This window comes from Panthera onca, chromosome D1 (genome assembly GCF_046562875.1).
Source record: "Panthera onca isolate mPanOnc1 chromosome D1, mPanOnc1 haplotype 2, whole genome shotgun sequence".
Lineage (NCBI taxonomy): Eukaryota > Metazoa > Chordata > Mammalia > Carnivora > Felidae > Panthera > Panthera onca.
This window is the reverse complement of record NC_138348.1, coordinates 113,765,133-113,789,191: the sequence shown is the minus strand read 5'-3', so window position 1 is coordinate 113,789,191 and position 24,059 is coordinate 113,765,133. Positions and strand designations below refer to the sequence as shown.

The window sequence follows — 24,059 nt, the reverse complement described above, 5'->3', positions numbered from 1 at the left end:
GTGACTGCTTCAGTCCCAGCCACGATCCCCTCACCTGGTTTCACACCTCCCTCAAAACCTCCCCAGTGCCATTCCCTCAAATGTTCAAAGCAGCCCAAAGCAGAGTAGATCTCCCTATTATTCTGTCAAAGACACCGATGGTTTTCCTTTGTGACTCTTATTACATTGATGGTTGCATGTACATGTTTGTGGCTATCTGCCTATATTTTTTCTTGCTGGATTATAATCTTGATGAGGGCAGGGCTGTGTCCATTTTCTGAGATTCCGATGCCTACAACCCAGCACAGTGCCTGGCACACGGAATATGATCGACAAATTATTCCCCAATGAGCAAGTTAAAGTGTGAGTATGCTCTTACTGTGTGGTTGCCCAGACATGCCACTTAGGGGCAACAAATCTACCTCAGGATAAGCATTTGCCCGTGGACTTCTCGCACAGACAGCCACAAAATGAGTACAAGAGGATACTTTCATGTGTGGGTGGACATGAGCAGACCACGAGGTCAGGCAAAGGGGCTCCACGGAGGGAACAGATACGTAAAAGGAAAAGATGAAGAGTGGGTGTGTTGGATTTTCTCCACCTGAAAAACAAAGTGCACGAACGAGGTGACTTGTGCTAACCGTAGGATCCCGCTTCACAATTTTCTCTAGAGCCTTCCCTGCAAGATCACTTCCCTAGATCCTTCTCCTGGGGTATAGCAGGAACACATACGACGTCTGGGGGGTGGACATAGGGACACCTCTTCGTCGGACACCAGGGGAGGACAAGGGGCACATTGTCTTCAGTTCGGGACGGGCTCATGGTGAGGTTGCCGCATGGAGACCCTAGTACTGACACTACTGGCCAAGGATCTCAGCTGCCTTCTGTTTCACCCCTACCCCACCCAAGGTTGTGAGGACGAGTCATTCTCGAAGCAAACGAAACAATAAAGCAACTGGCTGATCGTCTTTATTAAATAACAAGCAAACAGTCTATATACAGTCAGTCGTCTCGCACATGAGTGTTCTCCCTTCTCCTGGGGAAGCTGCTCTGTGTGACCCAAGTGCGCGCTGAGCAGCCTGCTCGAAGGGCCCGTCATAGGTGAGGCTGACCGGCCAGACACGCAGCTTATACTCGTGCTCTGTCAGTGCATGTGCAGCAGGAAGTGAACCGTTTCGATTCACAAAGACTCAGGTGAAGAATCATCGGCTTCGTTTCAAATGCCCACGTGGTGCTTCTAGACACCTCAACAGTTCAACCAGCTGTTGGTCTTCAACACGTGTGTCACTTTCTTTGCGTTGGGGTCAAACTCCAACTGCGAAGATCCACTGAAGAAATAGTAAAACCCTGGAAATACGGACAAGGGAAATAAGGGGATATCTGTTCAAAAAAAGAAGTTGGCAACATGCAGAACTCAGAATAGTAGATGATGAAAATTACAAAGCGTTTATGGAGTTTCAATATGTGTCAGGGACGATGATAAGCGTTTTAGATGATTGTTTTTTCATTGATTTCTGCAACGATCCTATGAGGGAAGTATATCTAAGTCCATTCTATAGATGAGCAGGTGAAGGCTCAAAATCTGCTTGCCCGAGGTCACCCCTGGGCGGGTTGGAGACGGCACTCCATTCCAGCGCAGTCTGGCAGTAAAGCCAGGTTCAGGTCATCAGGTTATTCTGCTCTGATCAGACAAAACTCTCTGCTTCTGTGGAAACTGTGATCTCTTTACTTTTGTTTTTCCTGACAGCCCTCCTCCCCTTTCCTCGCTTCATAGCCTGAGGGTCACGTGTGGCCCCAGAGAAGCACAGAAACTCTTTCCAAACACCACAGGACCCTTTACGGCTCTTCCATCATGGTGCTTGGGTTACCTTTCGAGAAGGATCACCAGCCACCAGCCATATCTCTTTGATTAGGGGAAAAAAAAGTTTTTAAAAACTTTGTGCACACACAAAAGCAATGACAGTAATGCCTTGGTTTGTGAGCATAATTTGGTCCAGAATCATGCTTGTAATCCAAAGCAGTCGTACATCAAACCGAACTGCAAGGACCATTGGCTCAGCTGCGATCATAGGACATTCGGCATCATGTACTACTCGTATTGCAAGACATCACTCGTGTATCAGGTTAAAATGTATTAGAAATGTTTGCTTGTCTTGCGGAATACGCACAGAACAAGTTACTCACAATCCAAGGTTTTACTGTATTTGCAAGTGAGCCCTGTGGGCAATGGCTGACTACTCAGGAAAATCTCCCAACAGGATGGAGGGGAGGAGAAAGCCAGCCAGTTAAGAAACTTGGCCACACCCCCGAGGGGTTTTATAACGACATAGGAATCTGAAAGATAAGAGCTCTAGAGGTGAGGAAGTGACTCTCAAGCACTTTGGTTTTATCCACACGGACAAAATATAGATTTGTGTTGATTATTGTTCTGATTCAAATCAACGTACTATATAAAGTCGTCATAGAAGTGGTACAGACCTGGTAATTGAAATCTAGGGGAGGGAGGTGGAAATTGGTTAAAGGAAACCCGTCATCACAAATCAATCCAGTTGCCCTCTTCCCTCTGACACCAAGTGGCCCGTTGCCAACAGAGCAAGTACCCTCTTACCAAATGCTTCAAAAGCAGCATCAACCTTCGAGTCAACCCCTGGAAAGTCGTCTGCTATTTTCTTGGGGAAGTCTGGCTCCATGGACTGTATCTTCTCATCAAATCTGCAGCCAGTCAAAGAAACACAGCTCAGCATTGCACGGAGGCCACGTTACCCACATTCTTAAGTCATGTTTGGTTTCATGTGGAATTCTAGTAAACTTTCGAAGTACTGCAAATAAATGTCAAACGTGTTTAGCACTACAGAAATATGGGACTTGAATGGAACTGCACACTTAGTTCTTAGAGCTGTATCTCCACCAGGACCAGAGTCAACAGCCCGATCTGGAAGATGTTTGTTACCGTATTTCTTGAGCCTGGACAGAAAGAACCTTAATCGTCTTTCAACCACAAAGACACGAAGGTATGCATGAACAGGTACATGAAGCGAATTGGCTCATTTGTCTCAAATACACATCTCCAGTTCTCTGCCATGCCCGACTCCTATACGTCCTCCCCACCCTGCACATCTGCATTTCCTAGGGCAGCCTGTTAGGAAAAGGCAGAGTGGCGAGAAGGAAATCACAGTGAATGTGTTTTGGGCTCAGGGGCTGGACCTTGGCTGGTCTGCCCAGTTGTGTGGGCCGTCGGCTCAGGAATCAGCCTCTGTGTGAGTCCTGGGTTCTATCCATAAAACTTAAACAGGCAGCACTAATGAGGGGCGGAGCTTAAGGGAAGCCCTTTACAATCATAGAGCAAATTTGGGAAGATGAGACAAACACCCAGGGAGGCAGTGAGTCCACAGGAAAGGAATGCTAAACTGTGGCCTGGATTCTTGAGGCTTCTTTCAAATCCATCTGGGTTTGGAGTCCGGCAGGGAAGGTCCGTAGGGGGGGCGGGGACTCGAGCCAGGACTTTAGGGTGAGTGGGCTTGGGGGAGGGGCGAAGGAGAGAAGAGGCCGTCCAGGCAGGTGGGGCAACAGCAGAGGGAAGGTCCAGCCTGTGGCACAAGGGCTCAAGGCAGGAGCGCTTAAGAAATGCCGATTACCAGGCGCTGCTGCGTTGGAAAGTAGGCGTGTATCCGTCCTCCTCAGTGAGACGGAAGCAGGGCTGAGAGTGAGGTGGGGGTCCCGCAGGGAAAGAACCTAACGTCCCTAATCAGGCTGCATACGGAGTCATTCCAACCGCGTCTTACCGCCAGTATTTGTCCTCTACAAAGAAGTACGTTTTCTCCTTTTCCTTATCAAAAAGAGCGGCATCTATTTTCCTGACACTCGGAGGAAAACCCAGGGTGTGGATGCCTTTCGGATAACCTGCTTGTACCTCGGTTCCTCTGATGGCCCAGAACTGATTTCCTGTTAAGAAAAATAACTCACGGAATTATTTCATTATTTCTACATTATTTACCTAATTACTTATAAACGCATTTAATTTGTAAAAGTTAAGCCTTTGAGTTTTAGAAATACTTGTTAGCGCCTTTGGTTTTCATAGTAAAAATGTAATCCCCGGCTCAAAGTGGGCATTGAACAACAATGTGTGGATTGAATGAATGAACACAAATCAAAGAAGGGAATTTACAACTCTGAGCCATGTATTTTGCTATGTTCATTTCTATCATTTGTAAAACATAAAGAAAATAACATCCGTTCCAGTTAGTTCTTCATTGCCTGAGAGCAACAATGTACATACAATTTGTGATAGTAGAGAAAATCAAAGTCCTATTCAATTTTCCTGTGAAAGGGTTTTATTTCAACAAGTTAGAGAAATTATCGTATAATAATTACCTTTGAAAGTGAAAACGATATCCTTGCTAGTCTCTTCATATGCGGCATCCAAGCCCGAAGGTAGAGATGGCCAAAACGAGGAGATCAAATAAAACCCAGGTTCAGGCGTCCTGAGGGATTTGCGCCAAAAATGTCTGCAATATGAATAAAAAGAAATGAAAACTGAAACCCAGACCTTCGCCTGTAGCACATTTTTCTCATTGACCTGCCTCACCCATCTTCCCGCATTCTCTCATCCTCTGGCTGGATGACAGGCAGAAATTAGGTGTACTTCCAATGGGAAAATATGTTTTCTTTCTCCTGGGAAGCCTGCACCAGACCTCCTGGCAAAGAAAAGTGATCCTGTGGCGAAATTAATTAGCCAAGTGTAACCTCTAAATACCTACAATTCATGCACACTGCTGTGTGTGCGACAACATGGCTTACATTTTCTTTTTTTTTAATGTTTATGTATTTTTGAGAGAGAGAGAGAGAGAGAGAGAGAGACAGCACGAGCAGGGGAGGGGCAGAGAGAGAGGGAGACACAGAATCCGAAGCAGGCTCCAGGCTCTGAGCTGTCAGCACAGAGCCTGACTTGGGGCTCGAACCCACGAACCGTGAGATCATGACCTGAACCAAAGCCAGACACTTAACCAACTGAGCCATCCAGGCGCCCCGTGGTCTACATTTCTGAAAAGACAGACCGCTGTGTGCATGTGCGTATCTGTGTCTGTAAGTATTTTTTGGTATATGCATGGAAACCTCCTGGAAGGATGTACAGGGGTCCTTGAGTACAGGGATACCCTAGGGAACCCAGATTAGTGTGGTGAGGGAGACCTGCTTTCTACTTTCTGCCTGTTTGTGCAGCTTGAAATGTTCTCTTAAGTGCATGTGTATCCTGCAGACAGGAAATTATTGATTCAATGTAACACTCTCCTGACTCCATTTTTAAAGGAGGTAAAGATAAAGTTGCGATTCTGAAGTTGGACTTTTGAAAAGCAAGCGTGACTTATAGGAACAACAAGGAGAGGACAAGAATGTACGTCAAAAGAATAGATAGGGAAATAGAATCTTCTGGTCTGACCTGTCTTTAAAGAACAGGATTTCTCCCCTCAGAGAGCTGATGGCATCGAAGGACAAAGCAGGATCGCACGTGGCTGGTGTCCCAGGTTCTGGAGGCACAGATTCCGTGGGCGCCGCGGGGCCATCAGGGGATGACATAGGGGGAGGTCCTAAAGGAAACAGATGTGGGGGATCAAACATGAGGCGAAATGGGATGCTTCCGTCGATTTCTATGCTTTCCAAACACTCTCTGAGTGCGTTGAGACGAATTGCAAATGCTTTATGCAGCATTTTAAAGCTTTCCCCGAAGACCATGACTGCAAAGCTCCAATGCCTCCTTTTTCCAGCATCACTCACCGTACAGGGACTGGATGCCGTTCACATCATCTTGGGCAAGGTGGAAGCGGGTCAGGTCTGTGCGTGGGTTGTAGACGGGATACATCAAAGCTGTGGGGTCCGCAGAGTGATAGAGACCCAGGGAATGGCCGAGTTCATGAGCAGCAACAAGGAATAAGTTGGTCCCTATTTAAGAAATCATAAATAATAGTTCCTAATCCCTTAAGTACATGTACATCACACAAGTCAGCTGTATTTTATTGGCTTACTTACTGGAAGCACAGAGGGCCTTCTTTGCCTTGTTTTTTGGTTGACTGATCGATTGATAACACACTTAACGGAAGCCTAGCGTTTTTTAATGCTTCTCATTCTTGAAATCAGTCTTCGAGACAAAATATCCAGTGTGTCCACCTACTGCCCTCTCCCACCTCAGAAGCCTATTTACTTCATGAAAACAAGGTCCTCTTTCTTGTACTCCGGAGGGGAACCAACCCACTTGTTTAGCACATTCGTAAATATTTCTCTTCATTTGTCAATGAAAAGCTAAACACTGTCTCAACGTATTAATGTTTGCCAGTTATAGTCTCAGTTAAAGGAATCACAGTTTATTCAACTCAAATCTGAAACCCTAAACAATCATACTTTTGTATGCAGACTGTTGCCTGCATAATTTTTCAACCCCAGGATCATTATTAAGTACACATTGGGTCTGGAAATATTAGTAATGATAATTGTCATAGGGCTTGTTAAGATTGGTCTAAAACATAGCATGCCTAATCATGCCCAGCATTTGTCACAAAAGAGACTTTGACTACACGAACACTAGCTGCATTCATATATTTTTTCCCGCGTATTATTAAAAAAAAAACCCAGGATGCTGACATTGGAAATCGTTGGGTAATTACGTTTGACATGCGAAGTTTACTTTTGCGAGCATTATCTGTGTAACTTGTGATCCTACTAAAGTCCTCATTTGTGACTTTGCAGGAAGAAGTTGTTAATTCGATCAAACCAAAGAAATTTATCTGGCACTAACCTCACATTTGTACTCCCTATAGATATTCTGTTTGCATTTTGATTATAAATCCCAGAAAATTTCAGAGGTTAGTATTATTTGTTTTAGCCAGTTGTTTGAAAACGTTGGAAGTCAGTCCTCAAAGTATACAGCTATGAACTGAGAAATACGGTCCTACCTAAAAAAATTGGGCACTGTATTTGGGGGCTAGTGTCTCCCTTTAGAACAAGTCCCTAAAAACTCCTCTTAACCTAGAGAGAGTAAAAGGCCGATTTACCAGAAAAACCTAAACTGGGACCTCAGTTTCTGGAATTTAACTCCCATCTCCATTTTGAAGAGTATAGAAGACATTTCCCCCAATTTGGATATAAGCACTATCAAGGGCCCATTTTAGCACAGAGGCAAGGCAACACGTGGTCCCTTGGATATCTGCAATTCAACACAATGAGAAAATACTCTTAAGGATGGTCCTAAGATCATACTAGAACCATCGTCCTCAAAGAAGTACTTTAACGATGCCTCCAAAGCGTGCTTACCAAGACAGAGAATAAACTTTTTAGACATCTGGAAGTGTTTTCAATAATGATCAAAACAAAAATACATTCTACTTCTTGAGCCATTTGGGAAATCTAGAACACACCACTTCTCGAAGATTTGTAGCCTCTCAGAATTTTCTAAATCTAAAAAAAACAACAAAAACAACCCACCCAAATCATTCTGAGAGACGTGCGACTCACCTGATGTATCTTTTGTCCACTGCTCATCATCGTCAAAGTGAGCATCTCCATTAATGCCGGGCCCCGGCGCGTAGGCATGACCCAAAACATTTCCAGGTCCATCAAAAGGGATAAAGTCTCCATGATCTGACGGAGAGAGTGTTTTTATTTGAAAGATAGGTAATTAAAATACCTTTGGAGTCTTCCTACCCCCACCCCCCACAACAGCACTAAATAAATGCATGCATTTCATATTGTTTTTGGTTTCTACCTCTAACTGCAAAAAAGATCATTATGTCAGCCTCTCCTTCGGAAATCTTGGAGAAAGTAAGTGGTGTCACCTCCTCCCAGGCTTTCAGAGCCTTCTCAAAGGCAGAGTCGACAGCCTCTCTTGGCAAATCCAGTGTGTAATTCACAATCCTTTAAGAAAAAAATCGAAGACATTATTTTCCCCTGCGATGGTACTTGGTAAAATCGCAGTGTGACGTGAACACCTCTTTGGACCCGTTACCTGTAGGTGAGGTGAGTTTTCCTCCACTTCGGCAGGCCAGGGAAGGTGGTGAACTGGCCCACGTCGGGAACGCCGCACCGGGGCTTGCGTATCATCGCCAGAGTGTCAGGGTCCAGCTTCCCCGTCACCTCCAACCCAAGGAACTTCTGCATTTCTCGGACTTTTTTAACGACAGGTCCGCTGTGCCTTCTTCTGACAAACTGTGTCACATCCTTTGCGAGGTCGTAGTAGTTCTCCAGGTATTGCTAGTGGGGTAGTAAGTATAGTCATGATTTTTAGCCTTTCGTACTAAATTGCAGCTGCAGACCCCATCTAGTTCCGGTATTCCTCCCCCTGGCTAAAATCAAAATACGTGACATATTCCATTCCATTCTTCAATTACGGATTCTTCCTTGCGTCTGTTTTGTCTCTGTAACCAACTAACGTCTGGAGCTTAGTCTACTCCCCAAGCAATGACAATGGCGTGGAAGCTGAGACCAATATCTAATGAACTTAAGGCAGAAACACAAAGCCAAAAGGCTTCTTTGGGCATATTTGTGTTTCAGTCACACTTATTCAAGCCCTTCAACTTTCTACTTTGTGCTTCTCCCGGGGACCTGACTTACGAGAGAAAGTTGGACAGATCTCTGGGTCCGAACACGACACTAGCCATGTAAATACTTAGCTTAACTTCCCCTGGATTAAAATACCTGAAGAAGTTCCATTGCAAGATGCATTTAATTACACCCTCCGCTTGTACTCTTGCCCCTCGAGCCCCAGTGCTGCTGCTCCCAGGGGGTCAGGATCTTAGGCAAACGCCTAAGGTTTCTGGCCTCTGTTTGCTCCTGCATGAAAGGAGACACAGTAGGCTGGGGAGACCCCTCCACATCCCACACTTCCTAACCTCCTGTCCCTGAACTTCTCCTCCACAGTGAGCCCGAAGCATCCCGTGTGTTTATGAATGGAAAGCAGGGGTGGTGTTCCCACTCGGCCCTGCCAATGCCTGTGGGAGATGCGTCCGTCAATTACCTGAAGGAGGTCCATGTTGCTGTCCTTGTCCTCTGCGGCTCTGTCCACTGGATAGGCTGAGCACACGGCCACACAGAGCAGCAGTAGAGCCGGAAGATTCTGCATTTCCACTGGCTCTCCTTGGCTCTTTGTCGTCTTAGTGCTTTCCTCTCTGCCTACCTTCTCCTGGGTCTGCCGAATGGAGCCCTGACTTTTATAGGGCGACAGTGTTGGTTTAGGTCACCCACAGCTTGACTCATGACTGCTTTCATCCGAATGGCAGCAGGACCCTGTCCAAAAATTCCAAATCCAAAGTAGGATGATACAACCTACTTTACTAATTTCTCTCAACCTTTCCAATTTTGCAAATCAAAACAGTGATTAAGCTCCAGGAAATGCTTCCTGTCTTCGTAAGATGAAAACTAGGGCTTTTTTTTTTTTTTTTTTTTTTATTCTGGAAAGAAAAAGTGACTGGAATTTACTAGACAATTTCTGTTTGCGGTGTTTGAGAGGAGAAATAGGCTGACTCGGTAAAAAGTCAGAATTGAGTAGGACTTCTAGATGCGGTCTTATTTTAAGAAAAACGTACTTAAAATCAAATGTAATGAGATGTGAGTAAATGCAAAGAGTCGTATTCGTTTCTGTCAAAACGGAAGAAGCAAGATCTAGAATAAAGCTGGAAGGGAGAGTTCAGTTTTTGAGTCTTTGATTTGAAATACGTGCTCTTGGTATCTCCTTGGGTTCCTGAGTTTTTGAGGAGAGAAAGCTCAAGGGGAGGAGAGAACAAAGATCGTGAAGAAGGGAGTGCATCCTTCTCTTCTGGTCTGTGCGGGTCTGTGCCCGGTTTATGCTCACCTTCTGGTCTGTGAGAGTCTGTGCCCGGTTTATTGACAGGTGGCCTTCCTGGAACAGGGGCTCTGTAAAAACAGTGGCAGCATCGAATGATTTACTTTGCACAGGACTGGAATTCTCTGTCAGTATCTCCTACACATTTCTTACTCTCTTCCAATCCCTTTCCCTCCACCTTCCATTCAAATTCGTAGATAGTTTGAACTTAAAAAACAAAAGCCACCCTGAATGGTCTCCCCAGGGTGCTCACCTGTTTTTTCTCTCTTCTTCCCTTTCTCTCCCTTCCCCTCCCCTGCCTTCCTCTCACTCCTCTTCTGTGACCTGCGGAGGGCTGCTCACGTGGGCTGTGTAACAGGTGCTCCTCTGGAAGACAGGAGACATCCCCAGGGGGAGACCTCCGGCCCCCTCTCCCCGGCCCACCCACCTCCCTTATCGAAAGGGAGTGCAAACCCTAGAGGGCGAAATTCACAGTTGCTAAACGTTGGCTGAGGGCACATTTTATCCGTCACCACACTTTGGTTTTCCTTTGTCTGCTTGCCTATCCGCTGGCCACGCGACAGACAGACGGCCGGCCAGTGCGAACCTGTGAAATGACCCACGGGCTGTCCGTGTCCAGAACATTCAGTAAGGGCAAGTGCTGCTCTCGATGCCTTACTGGCTTTACCTTTTGTCTGTTTCTGAATAAACACCAGGGGTATCTCATCGAACGTGCATCAGAGATGTGGTAAGACCCTGGAACTGGAGGCGCCCAGGTGACCGATGGCCACCGGGCAGGGGCTGGGCATCGAGTGTGAACACTGGCGTTCGGACTCAATTCTATCGAAAGACACCTCATTCCTTCAGAGGAGAGAATTTGGACCTCGTCTTGACCGAAATCAGGGGGAACGCTGGTGCTCACTGACGTCAGCATAGCTGAGGGGGCTGGGACTGGGGAAGCGGGTGGGTGGGCAGGGGAGGTGGGGGGGGGGGGACGTGAAGCACAGGTCTCAATTCCTTCCGGATCAAGGGTTTTTTCTAAATTTTCTCTGGTGTCATAACTCAGAAAACACATTTCAAGGTTATGGGGAAACCTTACAGACATCATGTTTATTTTCCCAGAGGTTCAAAGAGGATTGGCACAACGGGCCGTGCTGTTGTTCCTGAAATAAACGCAAGAGTCTGCTCGTGCAGAGTTTGTCCTCTTATAAAACGGCGACTGAGAGGTCTCGGGAAGTCTCGAGCCTCCAGAAGAGTTCGTTTTTGGCTTCTTAGTGGTGCCTTGCACCCACGTCTCTTGCGGACTTTTCCTGCTGGACTGTTGACCTGTCTGCCTCCCCTCCATCGCCGGGGCTCCTCGTTCATCTCTGAGCTCCTAGTGGTGAGCATAGTGTCTGGTGTAAAGCAGGTACCCCAGAACTGCTGACAGAATTCATTAATATATTAGTTATGAATGAAGGGCTCAGAGGAAAAAGCAAAGAGGTGAATGAAAAGTTAAAAAAAAAAAAACAACTCACAAATCATGCAGATGTTTCTAAATCCCCAGAACCTACATGTCATATTTACTGAATACCCTATGAACTGAATGCTTTTGCTTCACTGTCTTCGGAAAAGAATCAGGCAATCATCTTGAGTCTCTCTAGTAAAGAATAAATCGAAGGCTTGTGTACTCATATCCCTCGTTCCTTTGTCTGTAAAATACTCAAGATAGCAGCGTCAAGGGATTTTCTGACAATGGGTGAGAGTCAATTTGCATTTTGGAGATTAAATTTTAAAAGGCAATGTGTTAATGAGGAAGATAGGTAGGTTATGAGGCAACTGGGTGGAAGAAAGAAGGAAGAGACAGAGAATAAATACCCCAAAGGTAGAGGGGAATCTGTGAACACTAGGAGAAAAACACTGGCTTTTCCAGCACCGCAGTGAGAACGGCCATTCGCCGGATGACCATTTATCACAGGGCTGAACACGTACAAGGGTCACATGACGGCAGGTTGCGGAAAGCTAGCCTGAAGGGATCGGGCCTGGCAGGAAACTTAAATTCGATCTGATCCAAACTTGGGTTCAAAAGCTGGCAGCCAGTGCAAGCCTCATTCCTCCCCATAACTTCTCCCTTCTGTCCTCCCACTCACCACGCTTCTCCATGACTAATGAGACAAGATAATACATGAGGCTTGCTGCGGCCAGCTGATATAATCATCCCTTCGGCTCCAAACTCATTTATCATGTGTCCGAGTCTCCGTCTTGAATGTTTCAGGACTCCCAAACTAAGAGTGTACATTTGGAGGTAATAAGCAAAAGAGAAATTCAGAGAAAACGTGACCGAATTATCTATTTAAAAAGAGGAAACAAGGAAGGGGGAGATGAAATGAAGGAATGAAGAAAGAAAGACAGGAAGGGTGCCATCTAGCTGAGGTGATTCCTGCATAATTAGCTCTGCACGGAATAAAGAGAGGAGGTGTGTGGGAATTATGCATAAGGGAAGATGTTTCCTCCAGGAAAAGCCCACTGAAAGAAAGCCACGGAGGGGCAGACACGGAGGAAAGTCTGGAAACAGAAGAAACAACTGTGCAGAGTCAAGAAATTTGAACGTCTGTTTGGGAAAAGACAGAATTAATTTTTACTGAAATAAAAAGTGTGTGAAGGGTAGTAATGAAAAGTGAAAAACGAAGTTGTGGGCAGGCAGGTTGGAGCTCATTCGTGGAAACCCGTTAGTCTCCAGCTGAGACGTCAGTTTATTCTGCTGGTGATGGGAAGCCATGTTTCTACAAAGTGTTTAAAATAAAGTTTTATGTCTTTCAATAAAATTTCATATTTTTGTTATAGGAAAATACAGAATATACAAAAAGTTAAAAGTAGAAAAGAAATCATAAATAGTCATGCCACAAAGAGAAAAACACAATGAACGCTTTACTGTACTTCCTTCTAAGTTTTAATTTTTTACATCATGATGATCAGGGGGAATTTAGAAAATTGTATCCACTTTTTTCCACAATTGTGAATCTCACCAGCCAGAAAGGAGTACTTATAAGGCAACATATCTCCTTTGAATTATAGGATAAAGCATGTTGCTTACAGGTTTTTTTTTTTAATGTATGTTTTTCATAGTTGAAATCTGACCACATATGCTAATTTTCACAAGTATTTGCCCCAGAAACTTCCAAACATTTTAGTTGGAAGATGAGCCAGAACAGAAAACGGGATTAGGAACAGATAACATGGGCACGTGGATGGCTCAGTCTTTCTTCATTTCTGAGAGCATAATGACTCAGATCACCCAATGTGAGTGGTAAAAATGTTGAAATCCATCACTGACATTCCTGGGTGGTGGCAACGGCCTTTATGTGGCTCCGGGCAACTCTGATATTATGGAAAGAAGGAGAGTGTTTTGTAATGTTCTTGGCATAAATATTCCAGTTATGCAAACAGAATAACATGAACTGAAGTTTTGAGTGGTACTCCGACAGGCAGCATATTCCGACCGATGGAAAAGACGCCTGAGAAGCACGTTTTCTGATGTGATGGTCACAGGGGCGACAGCACGGTGGGGGCACGGCCATCTTTCTGTTAGAAAACAGACTTGCTGGGGCGCCTGGGTGGCTCAGCTGGTTAAGCATCCGTCCGAATTCGGCTCAGGTCATGATGTCACAGTTTGTGGGTTTGAGCCCCACGTCGGGCTCTGTGCTGACAGCTCACAGCCTGGAGCCTGCTTCGGATTCTGTGTCTCCCTCTCTCTCTGACATTCCCCTGCTGGTGCTGTCTCTCAAAAATAAATAAACATTAAAAAAAAGAAGACAAGAAAACGGGCTTTGCCAAACTAACTGTGGAAAGAAAGCTCTGTTACACTTCCTAGAGCCTGACCTATGCATTCTGGAAATGTTCATTTTGAGCCAACTGGCCCCATTTTTTGCCTGTATGTAATTTTTTTTCCAAGGGTGGTTCAAGAGTGAAATTTGCTGATTCCACCACGTCTGAGCCCCTCTTTCATTAAGCTCTCCTACAGGAGGTGCCTGGGATGGTTATGAAATAGGACACAATTTTTTCTCTCTTTCCAAGTCAACACTCATCCAGTAGAGACATAGCTTCATGTTGTCTAGTGAGAAGACAGTGATAGAAGTAAGTGTCCTGTGCCCGAGTGCACATGTGAGGAACAAAAAATACCTTTCTAGTTCCTTCCAATTACCAGAGTTCCCGAGGTTTCCAAAGACAAAGATGGGCCTTTATTCCAACATAACTTCACAGCCTCTAGAAGCAGCTGAACAATTCATTTAAAGAGGCAACTTTGTTTTCAATGTCACAACTTTTGTTTTTTTTTCATTTTGTGTGCAAGTCTGGGAAGGGTTCCTTCAGTGACTCCTAGCCAGGGTCACCTTTTTTTTTTTTTTTTTTTTTTTTTTTTTTTTTTTTTTTTTTTTTAGAAATGCTTCTTGTAAGGATAGATATAAATATAGAGACAAGTAAGTTTCAAATTTCTTTCTATCTTGGAGAGTAAATTAACATCTATATGGGCTGCTTCTCTTCAATAGATCCTATCCATGGAATATTAGGGTTTTAGGAGAAGGACCACTTCATTTTCTCACATTAACTTTTTTTTTTATTAAAAAAAATTTTTTTTGAATGTTTTATTTATTTTTAAGACAGAGAGAGACAGAGCATGAGCAGGAGAGGGGCAGAGGGAGAGGAAGACACAGAATCCGAGCCAGGCTCCAGGCTCTGAGCTGTCAGCACAGAGCCCGACGACACAGGGCTCGAACCCACGAACCGTGAGATCATGACCTGAGCAGAAGTCGGATGCTCAACCGACTGAGCCCCCAGGGACCCACTCACACTGACTTTTTAAAAAGGACTTTATTATTTCAGAGAAATTTTGGTTTCATAGCAAAATTGAGGGAAGGTACAGACATTCTCCACATACTCCCTGCCTCCAAACATGCACAGTCTCCCCAGTTGTAAACATCTCCCACCAGAGAGGTACACTGGTCATCACCGATAAACCTGCCCTGACACGTCATGGTCGCCTGAAGTCCACAGTTTACATGTGGTTCCTCTTGCTGTTTGGACAAACGTATAACATGCATCTGTCATTATGGTATCATACAGAGAGCATTTCCACTGCCCTAAAAGTCCTCTGTGCTGTATTCATTCCTCCCCTCACTTCCACCCCCTTGGCAACCTGATCCTTTTACTGTTCCCATAGTTTTGCCTTTTCCAGAATGTCATGTGGTTGAGAACATAGAGTATATAGCCTTCAGATTGGCTTCTTTCACTTAGAAATATGCATGCGAGTCTCTGTCTTGTGACGTTTTGACAGCTCATTCCTTTTTAGTGCTGAATAATACCCACTGTCTGGATGGACCACAGTTCCATCGCCTATGGAAAGACATCTGGGTTGCCTCCAAGTTTTGAAAGTTATGAATAAAGCTGCTAGAAACATCCACGTGGAGGTTTTTGCGGGGACGTAAGTTTTCAACACCTCTGGGTAAGTATCGAGGATCATGATTGCTGGATCATATGGTAAGAGTATGTGTAGTTTTGTTAGAAACTACCTGTTTTCCAAATGATACCCTTTTGCATTCCCACCAGCAATGAATGAGAGTTGCTATCGCTCCACATCATTGTCAGCATTTGGTGTTGGCAGTGTTCTGGATTTTGGCCAATTCCAGTAGGTGGGTGGTGGAGTCTCGTCATTTTTAATCTGCATCTCCCTGATGTCACGTGACGTGGGACATCTTCTCATATGCTTGTCATCTCTGTATTCCCTTGGATAAGATGTCTGTTAAGGCCTTTGGCTTTTTAAAGGCTTTTTACATTGGGATTGTTTTCTTATTGTTGAGTTTGAAGAATTCTTTATATCTTTTGGATAATAGTCCTTTAATCGGGTGTGTCTTTTGCACATATTCTCTCCCAGTCTATGGCTTGTCTTCCTGCTCTCTTGACACTGTCTCGCACTCAGCAGAAATGTTTAGTTTCAACGAAATCGAACCTAACAATTCTTTCTTTCATGGATTGTGCCTCTGTTGTATCTAAAATGTCATTCTACACCCAAGGTCATCTGGGTGTCCTCCTGTGATTTCTTTCGGGAGTTTTATACTTTATGTTTCCCACTTAGGTCTGTGATCCATTCATTTTTGTGAAGGGTGTAAGACCTGTGCCTGGATTCACTTTTTTTGCGTGTGGACCTCCATTGTTCCAGTGCCACTTGCTCAAAGTGTTATCTTTGCCCCATTGCACTGCCTTCCCTCCTTTCCCAGAGATCAGTTGACCATGTTTATGTGGGTCTATTCTGGGCTTTCTGTTCTGTTCCATTGATCTATGTATCTTCTCTTTCTCTTATACCACACTGACTTCCTTTCAAGTAAGTCTTGAAATCAGGTAGTATCAGCTCCAACTTTGTTTTTCTCCTTAAATATTGTGCTGGGTATTCTGGGTCTTTTTCCTCTCCATATAGACTTTAGAATGCAATTGTTAATGTCTATACAATAACTTGCTGGGATTTTGATCCAGATCACTCGTCTTCCTAGACTGAGCACTTCCCCAGTTAGAGTTCCTGGCTAGGTATGTGACAGCACCAGAACTACGTTCTAGAAGATTTATCTGGTAGCAGTGGTTGAGGTAGATCAGAATGTGAGGAAAGTGAGGTCGATGGGGTTACGGGCCATTACAATCATCCCAGCAAACTAGAAGGAGCACCTGAAGGACTACAGACACAAGTGAAAAGAACTGAGAAAGGAAAGGGATGGTACATAGAGAAAGGACAGGCAGGAGGGAAAAGGCAGGACATGGCATTGAATCTTGTCAATTGAGAAATATGGAATCCAGCTGGTCTGCAGTTAAGGGTGAGTTCTCTCTTTGGGACTTGGCACACTTTTGCCTGGTGTGGAAATAAATGAAGACCAACCAAATGAGAATAAGAAATGGTTATTTGTTCAGAGCTGGTGGTAACAAGGGAGTCAGCCACCATCACTTGTGTTTTGGCAGACATGCAACGGCAGACAGAAGAGCAGGAAATGTTATTGTAGAAAGAGAAAAGGCTTCACATACACCTTGATCAGAGCTGTTGGCATGAGGAGGCTGGAGGTGAGCTAACTAGAAGCCGGGCCCCCACGCTGTTTGTTTGGAGCGCGTATTTGGCTTTTTCTGACTAGTCTGGACTTGGAAACAGGGAATGAATTAGAGAAGCTATCAGTTGTCAGTTAAGTCCTGGCCATTGTGGACTGATTGTCACAGAAGTGACTGTTTAGATTCTTGGATTATTACTAGAGATAACAATTGGGCTTCCTGCAAATTTGATGAGTGGGCTGGCTTCTGAGTTGTTTATTGTAGATAAGAGAATGGGTTTCCTTGGCAGGTTGCTGTGGATTGTGGGTCAAAGTTCTATTTTTATATAGGATCTGGCCATTGTCCATGTTATATTATATTCAGACTCTCAGTGGAAAAGTTGTTTCCAACCTATGGCTTATGTGGCTCTGTAAGAGATCAAAGTCTTGGGAATGCATCCTTGGCTGAATGGCCTCTTCTTTTGCTATCCACATATCTTTGCTTGAACCCTAGAATTCATAAGTGCTTTACTCTGGGGAGTAGGTCTCTTCACATTTTTCTCAAATACCTGAAACCAGTAATGCCCACTGCCCTGACAAATCTGTGGACCTGCGGTCCCAGGCATTGCTTCGCCACAGCTCTGAGATGCCTCACTTTCTTCTGAGTCATGAGTTGTTAATGTTGACACTTCTTTGGAGGGGTCACATTATGTAAGAATGACAAAATGAAGTTTTGTATTGTAGTCATAGCTAGAAGGAAGGTTGGATAGCTACCAAGGCACGGCAGACTCACAGCCTCACTGGTGGCATTGTTCCAGTTTATTCTCCATTAAAACTATACCGCGACAAAGATGGAATCAAGGGCCCTGAACTTCCATTATTTTATATAGTTTTAGGTAATAAATGTCTTTGGGTCTTCCAGCACATGTAATACAAACAGATGTCTATTCAGAACCATTCTTTAAGGAAGGAAGAAACTGCATATCGATCATCTACTATGCATCCCATGTGTTACACGGAGTATGTCTTGGCATTACACATGCACTGCAGGTCAAGATCAGTACCCTCATTTCACAGGTGAAAACCTTGACGCTCAGGAAAGTTAAAACACTTGCTCAAGTCCATAGGCAAACTAAGTGGCAGAGATAATGCAAATGTCGTCAAATCAAAACCCAAACAAACAGGAACACGAGTTTGCAGTGTCTGCCTCTCGTCTGTTAGTAAACCCTTCTGAGCCTGGACTTAACTGTCCCACAAATGTTATCTCTCGAGCTTTCACATTCTTGAAAACTGAATCCTCTATGTGTCTCTTAACCTGGTGTCTGTCTGATAATCAGGCTTCAGTTTGGGGGGCTTCAGTTTGGGGGGCAGCTAGCTCTCATCGATTTTAGACCCCTGACTTCTGTCTTCCCTTCTCAAGTCCAGCCTTTCCTGTTCGTTTCCTTCACTCATGCTGCCCAGATGTGACCCAGTTAGGACACATATCTGTGAGCAGTCACTATGCATCACTAAGATTCAGAAATCCACAAAGCCTCCTTATTCACCAAGGTTAGTCAACGTTCCAATTCCTGAAAAAGTTAGCAAAATCCTGCTGGCCATGAATTCCTGAGTGCTTGTCAAAAAATCCAACTCTAACGTTCTGAGCATAAACGCCCAGCGTGATACCTTTGTGTCCCAAAACACATTTCACAATCCTTGTTTCTTTTCAAAATTGTATGTTATTCAGCGACGAGAGGAGAACATGCTGTTCTAAGTCATGAATTCAGAGCTTAAGTGGAAAAACTTCTCTTCGAACCTTATTTTCACATCTCCCTTAAGATACTTTATTGCGAACTTGGCTGCTCCAAAAAAGCACAAAAGAAGACTAGAATTTTTGGTTTGGATGATAACTTATTGACTATTTTATCTTGCCGTTAGTAATGGGACCAAACAATATGAGATCATGCTCCTTGTTAGTTGAAAGATTATCAGCCAAGAGAAGGAGAGTGCCGAACGAAAAAGAGCATGAGTTTGGGACTGAACGGCCCTCCGTTCCAGTCTTAGTCTGGCACCTACTAGCTCTGTGACACCAAAGAGACTGCTGTCTTCTCTATGCCTTTTCATTTTCATTCTAGAAATGGCAATAAAAATCTGTCCTGTGAGCTTGATATGTGACAGAAGATACATATAAACTTCTAGGCATATAATAAACATTATTATTCATGAAAAAATGGAGATCTAGAGTGATAACAACAAAATTAGGTGACTCTAACTTTGAATGGTCTTTAGTAATTGGGGATGAAGGAAACATGGAGAAAATGGAAGAGGGGCCCGGTGAGCTCCCTGCCTTTCCTGAAAGAGAGGTTCTTGGGTGTGAACATGCCTATGGGGGAGGGGAGCAGCAAGTCTGGGAGATTCTGGGTCGGGGCAGTTGAGATGGGAGGAAACAAGCTTCAGGTGAGGAACTACAGAGTGTCAGGAACTTCGCCTACAGTATCCCTCAGAACAGACCTACGAGACATCTACGGTTTTCCTGGAGACTCAAAGAGGTCAATTACCTTTGTTTCAGATCAGACAGTGAATCACAGCGCAAACTTCCTAACTTATCAATATTAAGGACTTTATACAACAATTCACTGCTGACATCTCTACTTTCCAAGATTTTCGCAGCTGGTCAAGAGAAAAGCCACACTTTTACTTCCTGCGACCTAGCAGATGATGTACTCCAAAGGGTCCTTTCACTGTAAGACAACCTCACACTTATTAAAGCTTACTTTTCTATGCTTTCTTGGGCTTGAAGAAATATCGGAAATCTCTAGGGCTCCCCCAGCCCTGCTACACACACGCACACGCACGCACACAGTGAGCTGAAGCTAAATTAAGGATGAAAGCACAAGTGAGCAGCTAGCCAGAACAAATGGGGGGAAAAGGGAAATTCTCCACGGTCAAATGCTTATGTCAGAAGGACCTTGAGGGTACTAAATCCTGAGCAATTTGCAAGGTAGAGATTCTGCATCCAAAAGCCCCAGCCACAAATCCTAGAAAGAGACCCCAGAAAAATCCTCTTGCTTCCTAATAGACGTAATAACCACTATTTTAAGAAGAAAAAAAAAAGAATTACTCCAATATGGCCAGAAACAGAAATGCTCCTTGGAAGTCATATTTATGTATACATAATATCCAGACCTTTTTACTGGGCCTGGATGCCATACCATTGTCTATCGGACATCCTCTTCTGAATGTCCTGAGGCTCCCAGACTCAACAGATCCAATGATCTCCACTGCACCAACCACATCACTACCCTCTCCACGACCCGCTTTTCCTGGTCTCTTCCCTATTCAAGATAATTTCTTAAACCAGATCCTTAAAGGTCATCCTCTATTAGTCCTTTTCAGCCATAACCCACATGCAAAGCAGTCACCAGACTCTATTAATTCTCTCTTGTAGCTGTTATAATATCCCCTCTTGAACGTCACTTCCACCCTCCCCATGACTTCACTTCTCTCGCATGGTCTAGTGGTGATAGCAGAGAAGTTGTTCTCCTTTGCATCTAGCCCTAATTCCTTCGGATCTACTTTTGAAACTTCCATCACAAAAGATCTTCTAGGGGCGCGTGGGTGGCTCAGTCGGTTAAGCGTCCGACTTCAGCTCAGTCATGATCTCACAGTCCGTGAGTTCGAGCCCCGCGTCAGGCTCTGGGCTGACGGCTCAGAGCCTGGAGCCTGCTTCCGATTCTGTGTCTCCCTCTCTCTCTGCCCCTCCCCTGCTCATGCTCTGTCTCTCTTTGTCTCAAAAATAAAAATAAAAAACATTAAAAAAATGTATAAAAAAATCTTCTGTATGCAGTTTGCTCATTTCCATTTTAAACCCTTCCAATAAGGCCATGTCATTTACGAGACAAAGGTCAAACGCATAGCAGGAAAGGTCCTTCATGATCTGCTGTCTCAACTCTTGTCATTCCTTCCTTCATATTTCACGCTCCAATTTTGTAAAAGCTACTCTTTGTGCATCGGGGGCCTCTGAAGAGGCTTCTGCCGCTGCTCTCAGTCCCCTCAGCCGAACACTCTGCTGCGTGACAACGTTCTCTCGTATTTCAAAGCACAGCTCTGATACTGTTTTCCACAGCAGGCATTCTGTGTCCCTGAATTTCTGGGCAGAGACTGACTGAGTTTTCCATCTTGTGCTTAAACTTCAGTTACTCTACCCACTTGACAACATGGCAATCTGGTCTGTCATCTTTTGTGCCTTTGGGGGCAGAGACTCTCCTAGTTCTCTCTGGGCTCCTCATACCCATCACGGGGTCGAGAATCCAGCAGATGATAAATATTCTTCAGTGAATGAACGAAGGCAACACAAGTGAACCGGCAAACTGACTGCCACCCAGAAGTGGCACGCTTTTCCCTTCTCTTCTGCAGTGGTGACGTCCTTCGCTACATTAGAGGGCAGGAGGGAGACAGGATCAGGAAGACTAGCTTCTGGTTCTGTCTGGGTTGAGGATTTGCTTTACTGGCATGGGGGCTTCTCTACCTGGTGGTCCCAATGGTGGGCAGCCTCTGCTCCTTCCTGTTGGCTAACTAGCGCCGAAGCGTAATTTTCAAAAAAGTTAAAAGTGTCTTTTGTGTACATAAAAGATGAACACGTTGGAGATATTATCCAACTCACTAACTAGCGAGGGAATTGGTTTTAAGAAGGATTTGAGGGGCGCCTGGGTGGCGCAGTTGGTTAAGCGTCCGACTTCAGCCAGGTCACGATCGCGCGGTCCGTGAGTTCGAGCCCCGCGTCAGGCTCTGGGCTGATGGCTCGGAGCCTGGAGCCTGTTTCCGATTCTGTGTCTCCCTCTCTCTCTGCCCCTCCCCCGTTCATGCTCTGTCTCTCTCTGTCCCAAAAATAAATAAAAAAAAAAAAACGTTGAAAAAAAAATTAAAAAAAAAAGAACAGAAAAATCAGTGTTTAAAAAAAAAAAAAAAGAAGGATTTGAAAAATGCGTATGCAGTAAGATATGCTGAAATGAATTTTCTTTTCTTAAAGTTTACTTTTGAGAGAGAGAGAGAGAGAGAGCAGGGGAGGGGCAGAGACAGAGGGAGAGAGAGAATCCCAAGCAGGCTCCATGCTGTCAGCATAATCTGACACAGGGCTCAAACCCACTAACAATGAGATGATGACTTGAGCCGAAGTCAAGAGTCAGACACTTAACCGACTAAGCCCCCCAGACGACCCTATAACGAATTTATCTTATAGGGCTATGAAATGTAATGTTTGGGGTTGTCTCTTCTACAAGGCAGAAATAAATTATATTTATTTTTTTATTTTAGAAAGTGAGAGAGAGTACGAGCAGGGAAGGGGCAGAAGGAGAGAGAGAGAGAGAGAGAGAGAGAGAATGAATTCCTGACATGGGGCTCGATCCAACAACCCCAGGATCATGACCTGAGCTGAAATCAAGAGTCAGAAGCTCAACTGACTGAACCACCCAGGAGCCCCTCAATTAAATTTCTAAGACGTAACATTTATTTGCATTGCTACAGAAAGGAACAATTTGCATTATTGCCATTTTTATACTATTTCTATCTTTACAGATTTATGGATAGCCTGGTCGGTGCCAAGTCAGAGGTGCACACCCTCGTAAAATCAGCTGTCCTCCAGAGGATCTACTAGACAATGTGAATCACTGTATCGTAAAGACAATCGTCATTTCCAAGTCTTGGGTATTTGCTCTCTGTCATTAGCAAGATAACACTACTACATTTCCCAAAGCAAAATGATACTCCGTGGACTGGACACAGAATCCTTATGATGTATTAAAGACCTTGTAACTGAGAGGTCAAGTGGAGGTACAAAGTGGTACAGAGTGGGTACTTTGATTTTTCTCCACGTAATGATTTTAAAAGGCAGGGTTTGTGGTGGTTAATAACACAGATTCTGGAGTCAAACTGACTGGCTTTGAATTTCACCTCCAAGACTGTGTAGCCTCAGGCGAGTTGGGTTTACCTCTCGGTGCCTTGGTCTTTTCATTGAAACAAAAGAGAAAGACAGCATTTGCCTGGAGCTTGGGATGAAAGCAGTGAGGTGTGTGTGTGTGTGTGTGTGTGTGTGCGTGCACGCACGCGCATGCATCACTTAGAACAGTGCCTGGCACACGGTTCCCATTCTAAGGATTTGTTAAACAAAATTTAAAGATGCAGCACAAACAGAAGTAGAGGGAGGAAGGGTCCACCTGTAAATCTGTGGAGGCATTTGTCACGAGTGCCGCTGAGACTGAGAAGGGCACGCTCTTGGCTTTTACTCCAACACACTCATCTGTTAAGGGAAATGGCTGCCCCTGAATTACCTAAGGCCAAAGACAATCCAACCCAGATACCACTGTTTTCTTTTGATGTTAATCCCGTGGGGAATTCTTCTTTTGAAGGATGTCCAGCGTGTAGTTTGCTGAGGGGAAATAACATTCCTTCTCAGAATGGCTTGACCCTGTGCCTTGCAAAGACAATGCCAGGATTATTATACTCAAAAAGCACTTACTAGAGAATGGATCTAAGCCCTGAAGGACAGAGAACTCCACCCCCATCTAGAATCGATCTGCTCCTCATATTTTCTGACCTCAGTTCCTCCCACTAATCAAAAGGGATCATCTGAGCTTAAATGGGATTCACTATTGCTTGGATCTTGCCATCAGCAGTGATGGTGTGCAAATAAATGGAAAGCTACAAGCATTCCACAAACCCGTATCATACGAATTGGAACTTTAACATGCGTATATGCAATCCAGAAATAGGGAAAGTGTGGGTCAAGGCAGCGAACAAAATCGACACTAGGCAGAACAAGCTACCAGCGTGACGTGCTCATCGTGTATCTTGTTGTCTCAATGAATAAAAACCTTGAAAGAAGGTAACACTTTCTAATACTTTTTACTAAATTTGGGGAAGCTTAGATTTAATGCCTTGTCAAGGTGACACAGTAATTACAAGGCCCACACGGGGAGACTTGAGCCACAGTGGGAATCACAGGAGACCAGGAAGTTCCCATTACATCTTTTCTCTCCAGGCGCATGGTTGTACACTGGGCGTGCCCCTCGGGGTCACACGCAGTCCAGAGAATGCTTTCCTGCCTTGAGACCAGGGATTTAGGTAGCCTTAGATAAGTGGCCAAGGCAAATATGACCTCTCCCATTTGCCATATTCCCATTCACACCTCAGTCATTTAGAGACTCTTTATTTAGGAGTAGGTCCAAAACTATTTTCAAAATACAGTTTTTCATGAAAAAATTCCCAGA

At 44.5% G+C, this 24,059-nt stretch overlaps 1 protein-coding gene across 1 annotated transcript; it reads right to left on the bottom strand.

Annotated features, from left to right (window-relative positions):
- Window positions 1–930: 930 nt before the first annotated feature.
- On the bottom strand, window positions 931–9,273 carry LOC132676323 (stromelysin-1). The gene is made up of 11 exons (XM_081790406.1): window positions 8,978–9,273; window positions 7,970–8,214; window positions 7,730–7,878; window positions 7,480–7,605; window positions 5,749–5,913; window positions 5,414–5,561; window positions 4,351–4,484; window positions 3,762–3,921; window positions 2,588–2,691; window positions 1,172–1,326; window positions 931–1,115 (listed from the first exon to the last, which is right to left on the bottom strand). Exons 1-10 carry the CDS (start codon window positions 9,080–9,082, stop codon window positions 1,226–1,228), a joined length of 1,437 nt encoding a protein of 478 aa, XP_081646532.1. The 5' UTR covers window positions 9,083–9,273; the 3' UTR covers window positions 931–1,115; window positions 1,172–1,225.
- Window positions 9,274–24,059: the final 14,786 nt, after the last annotated feature.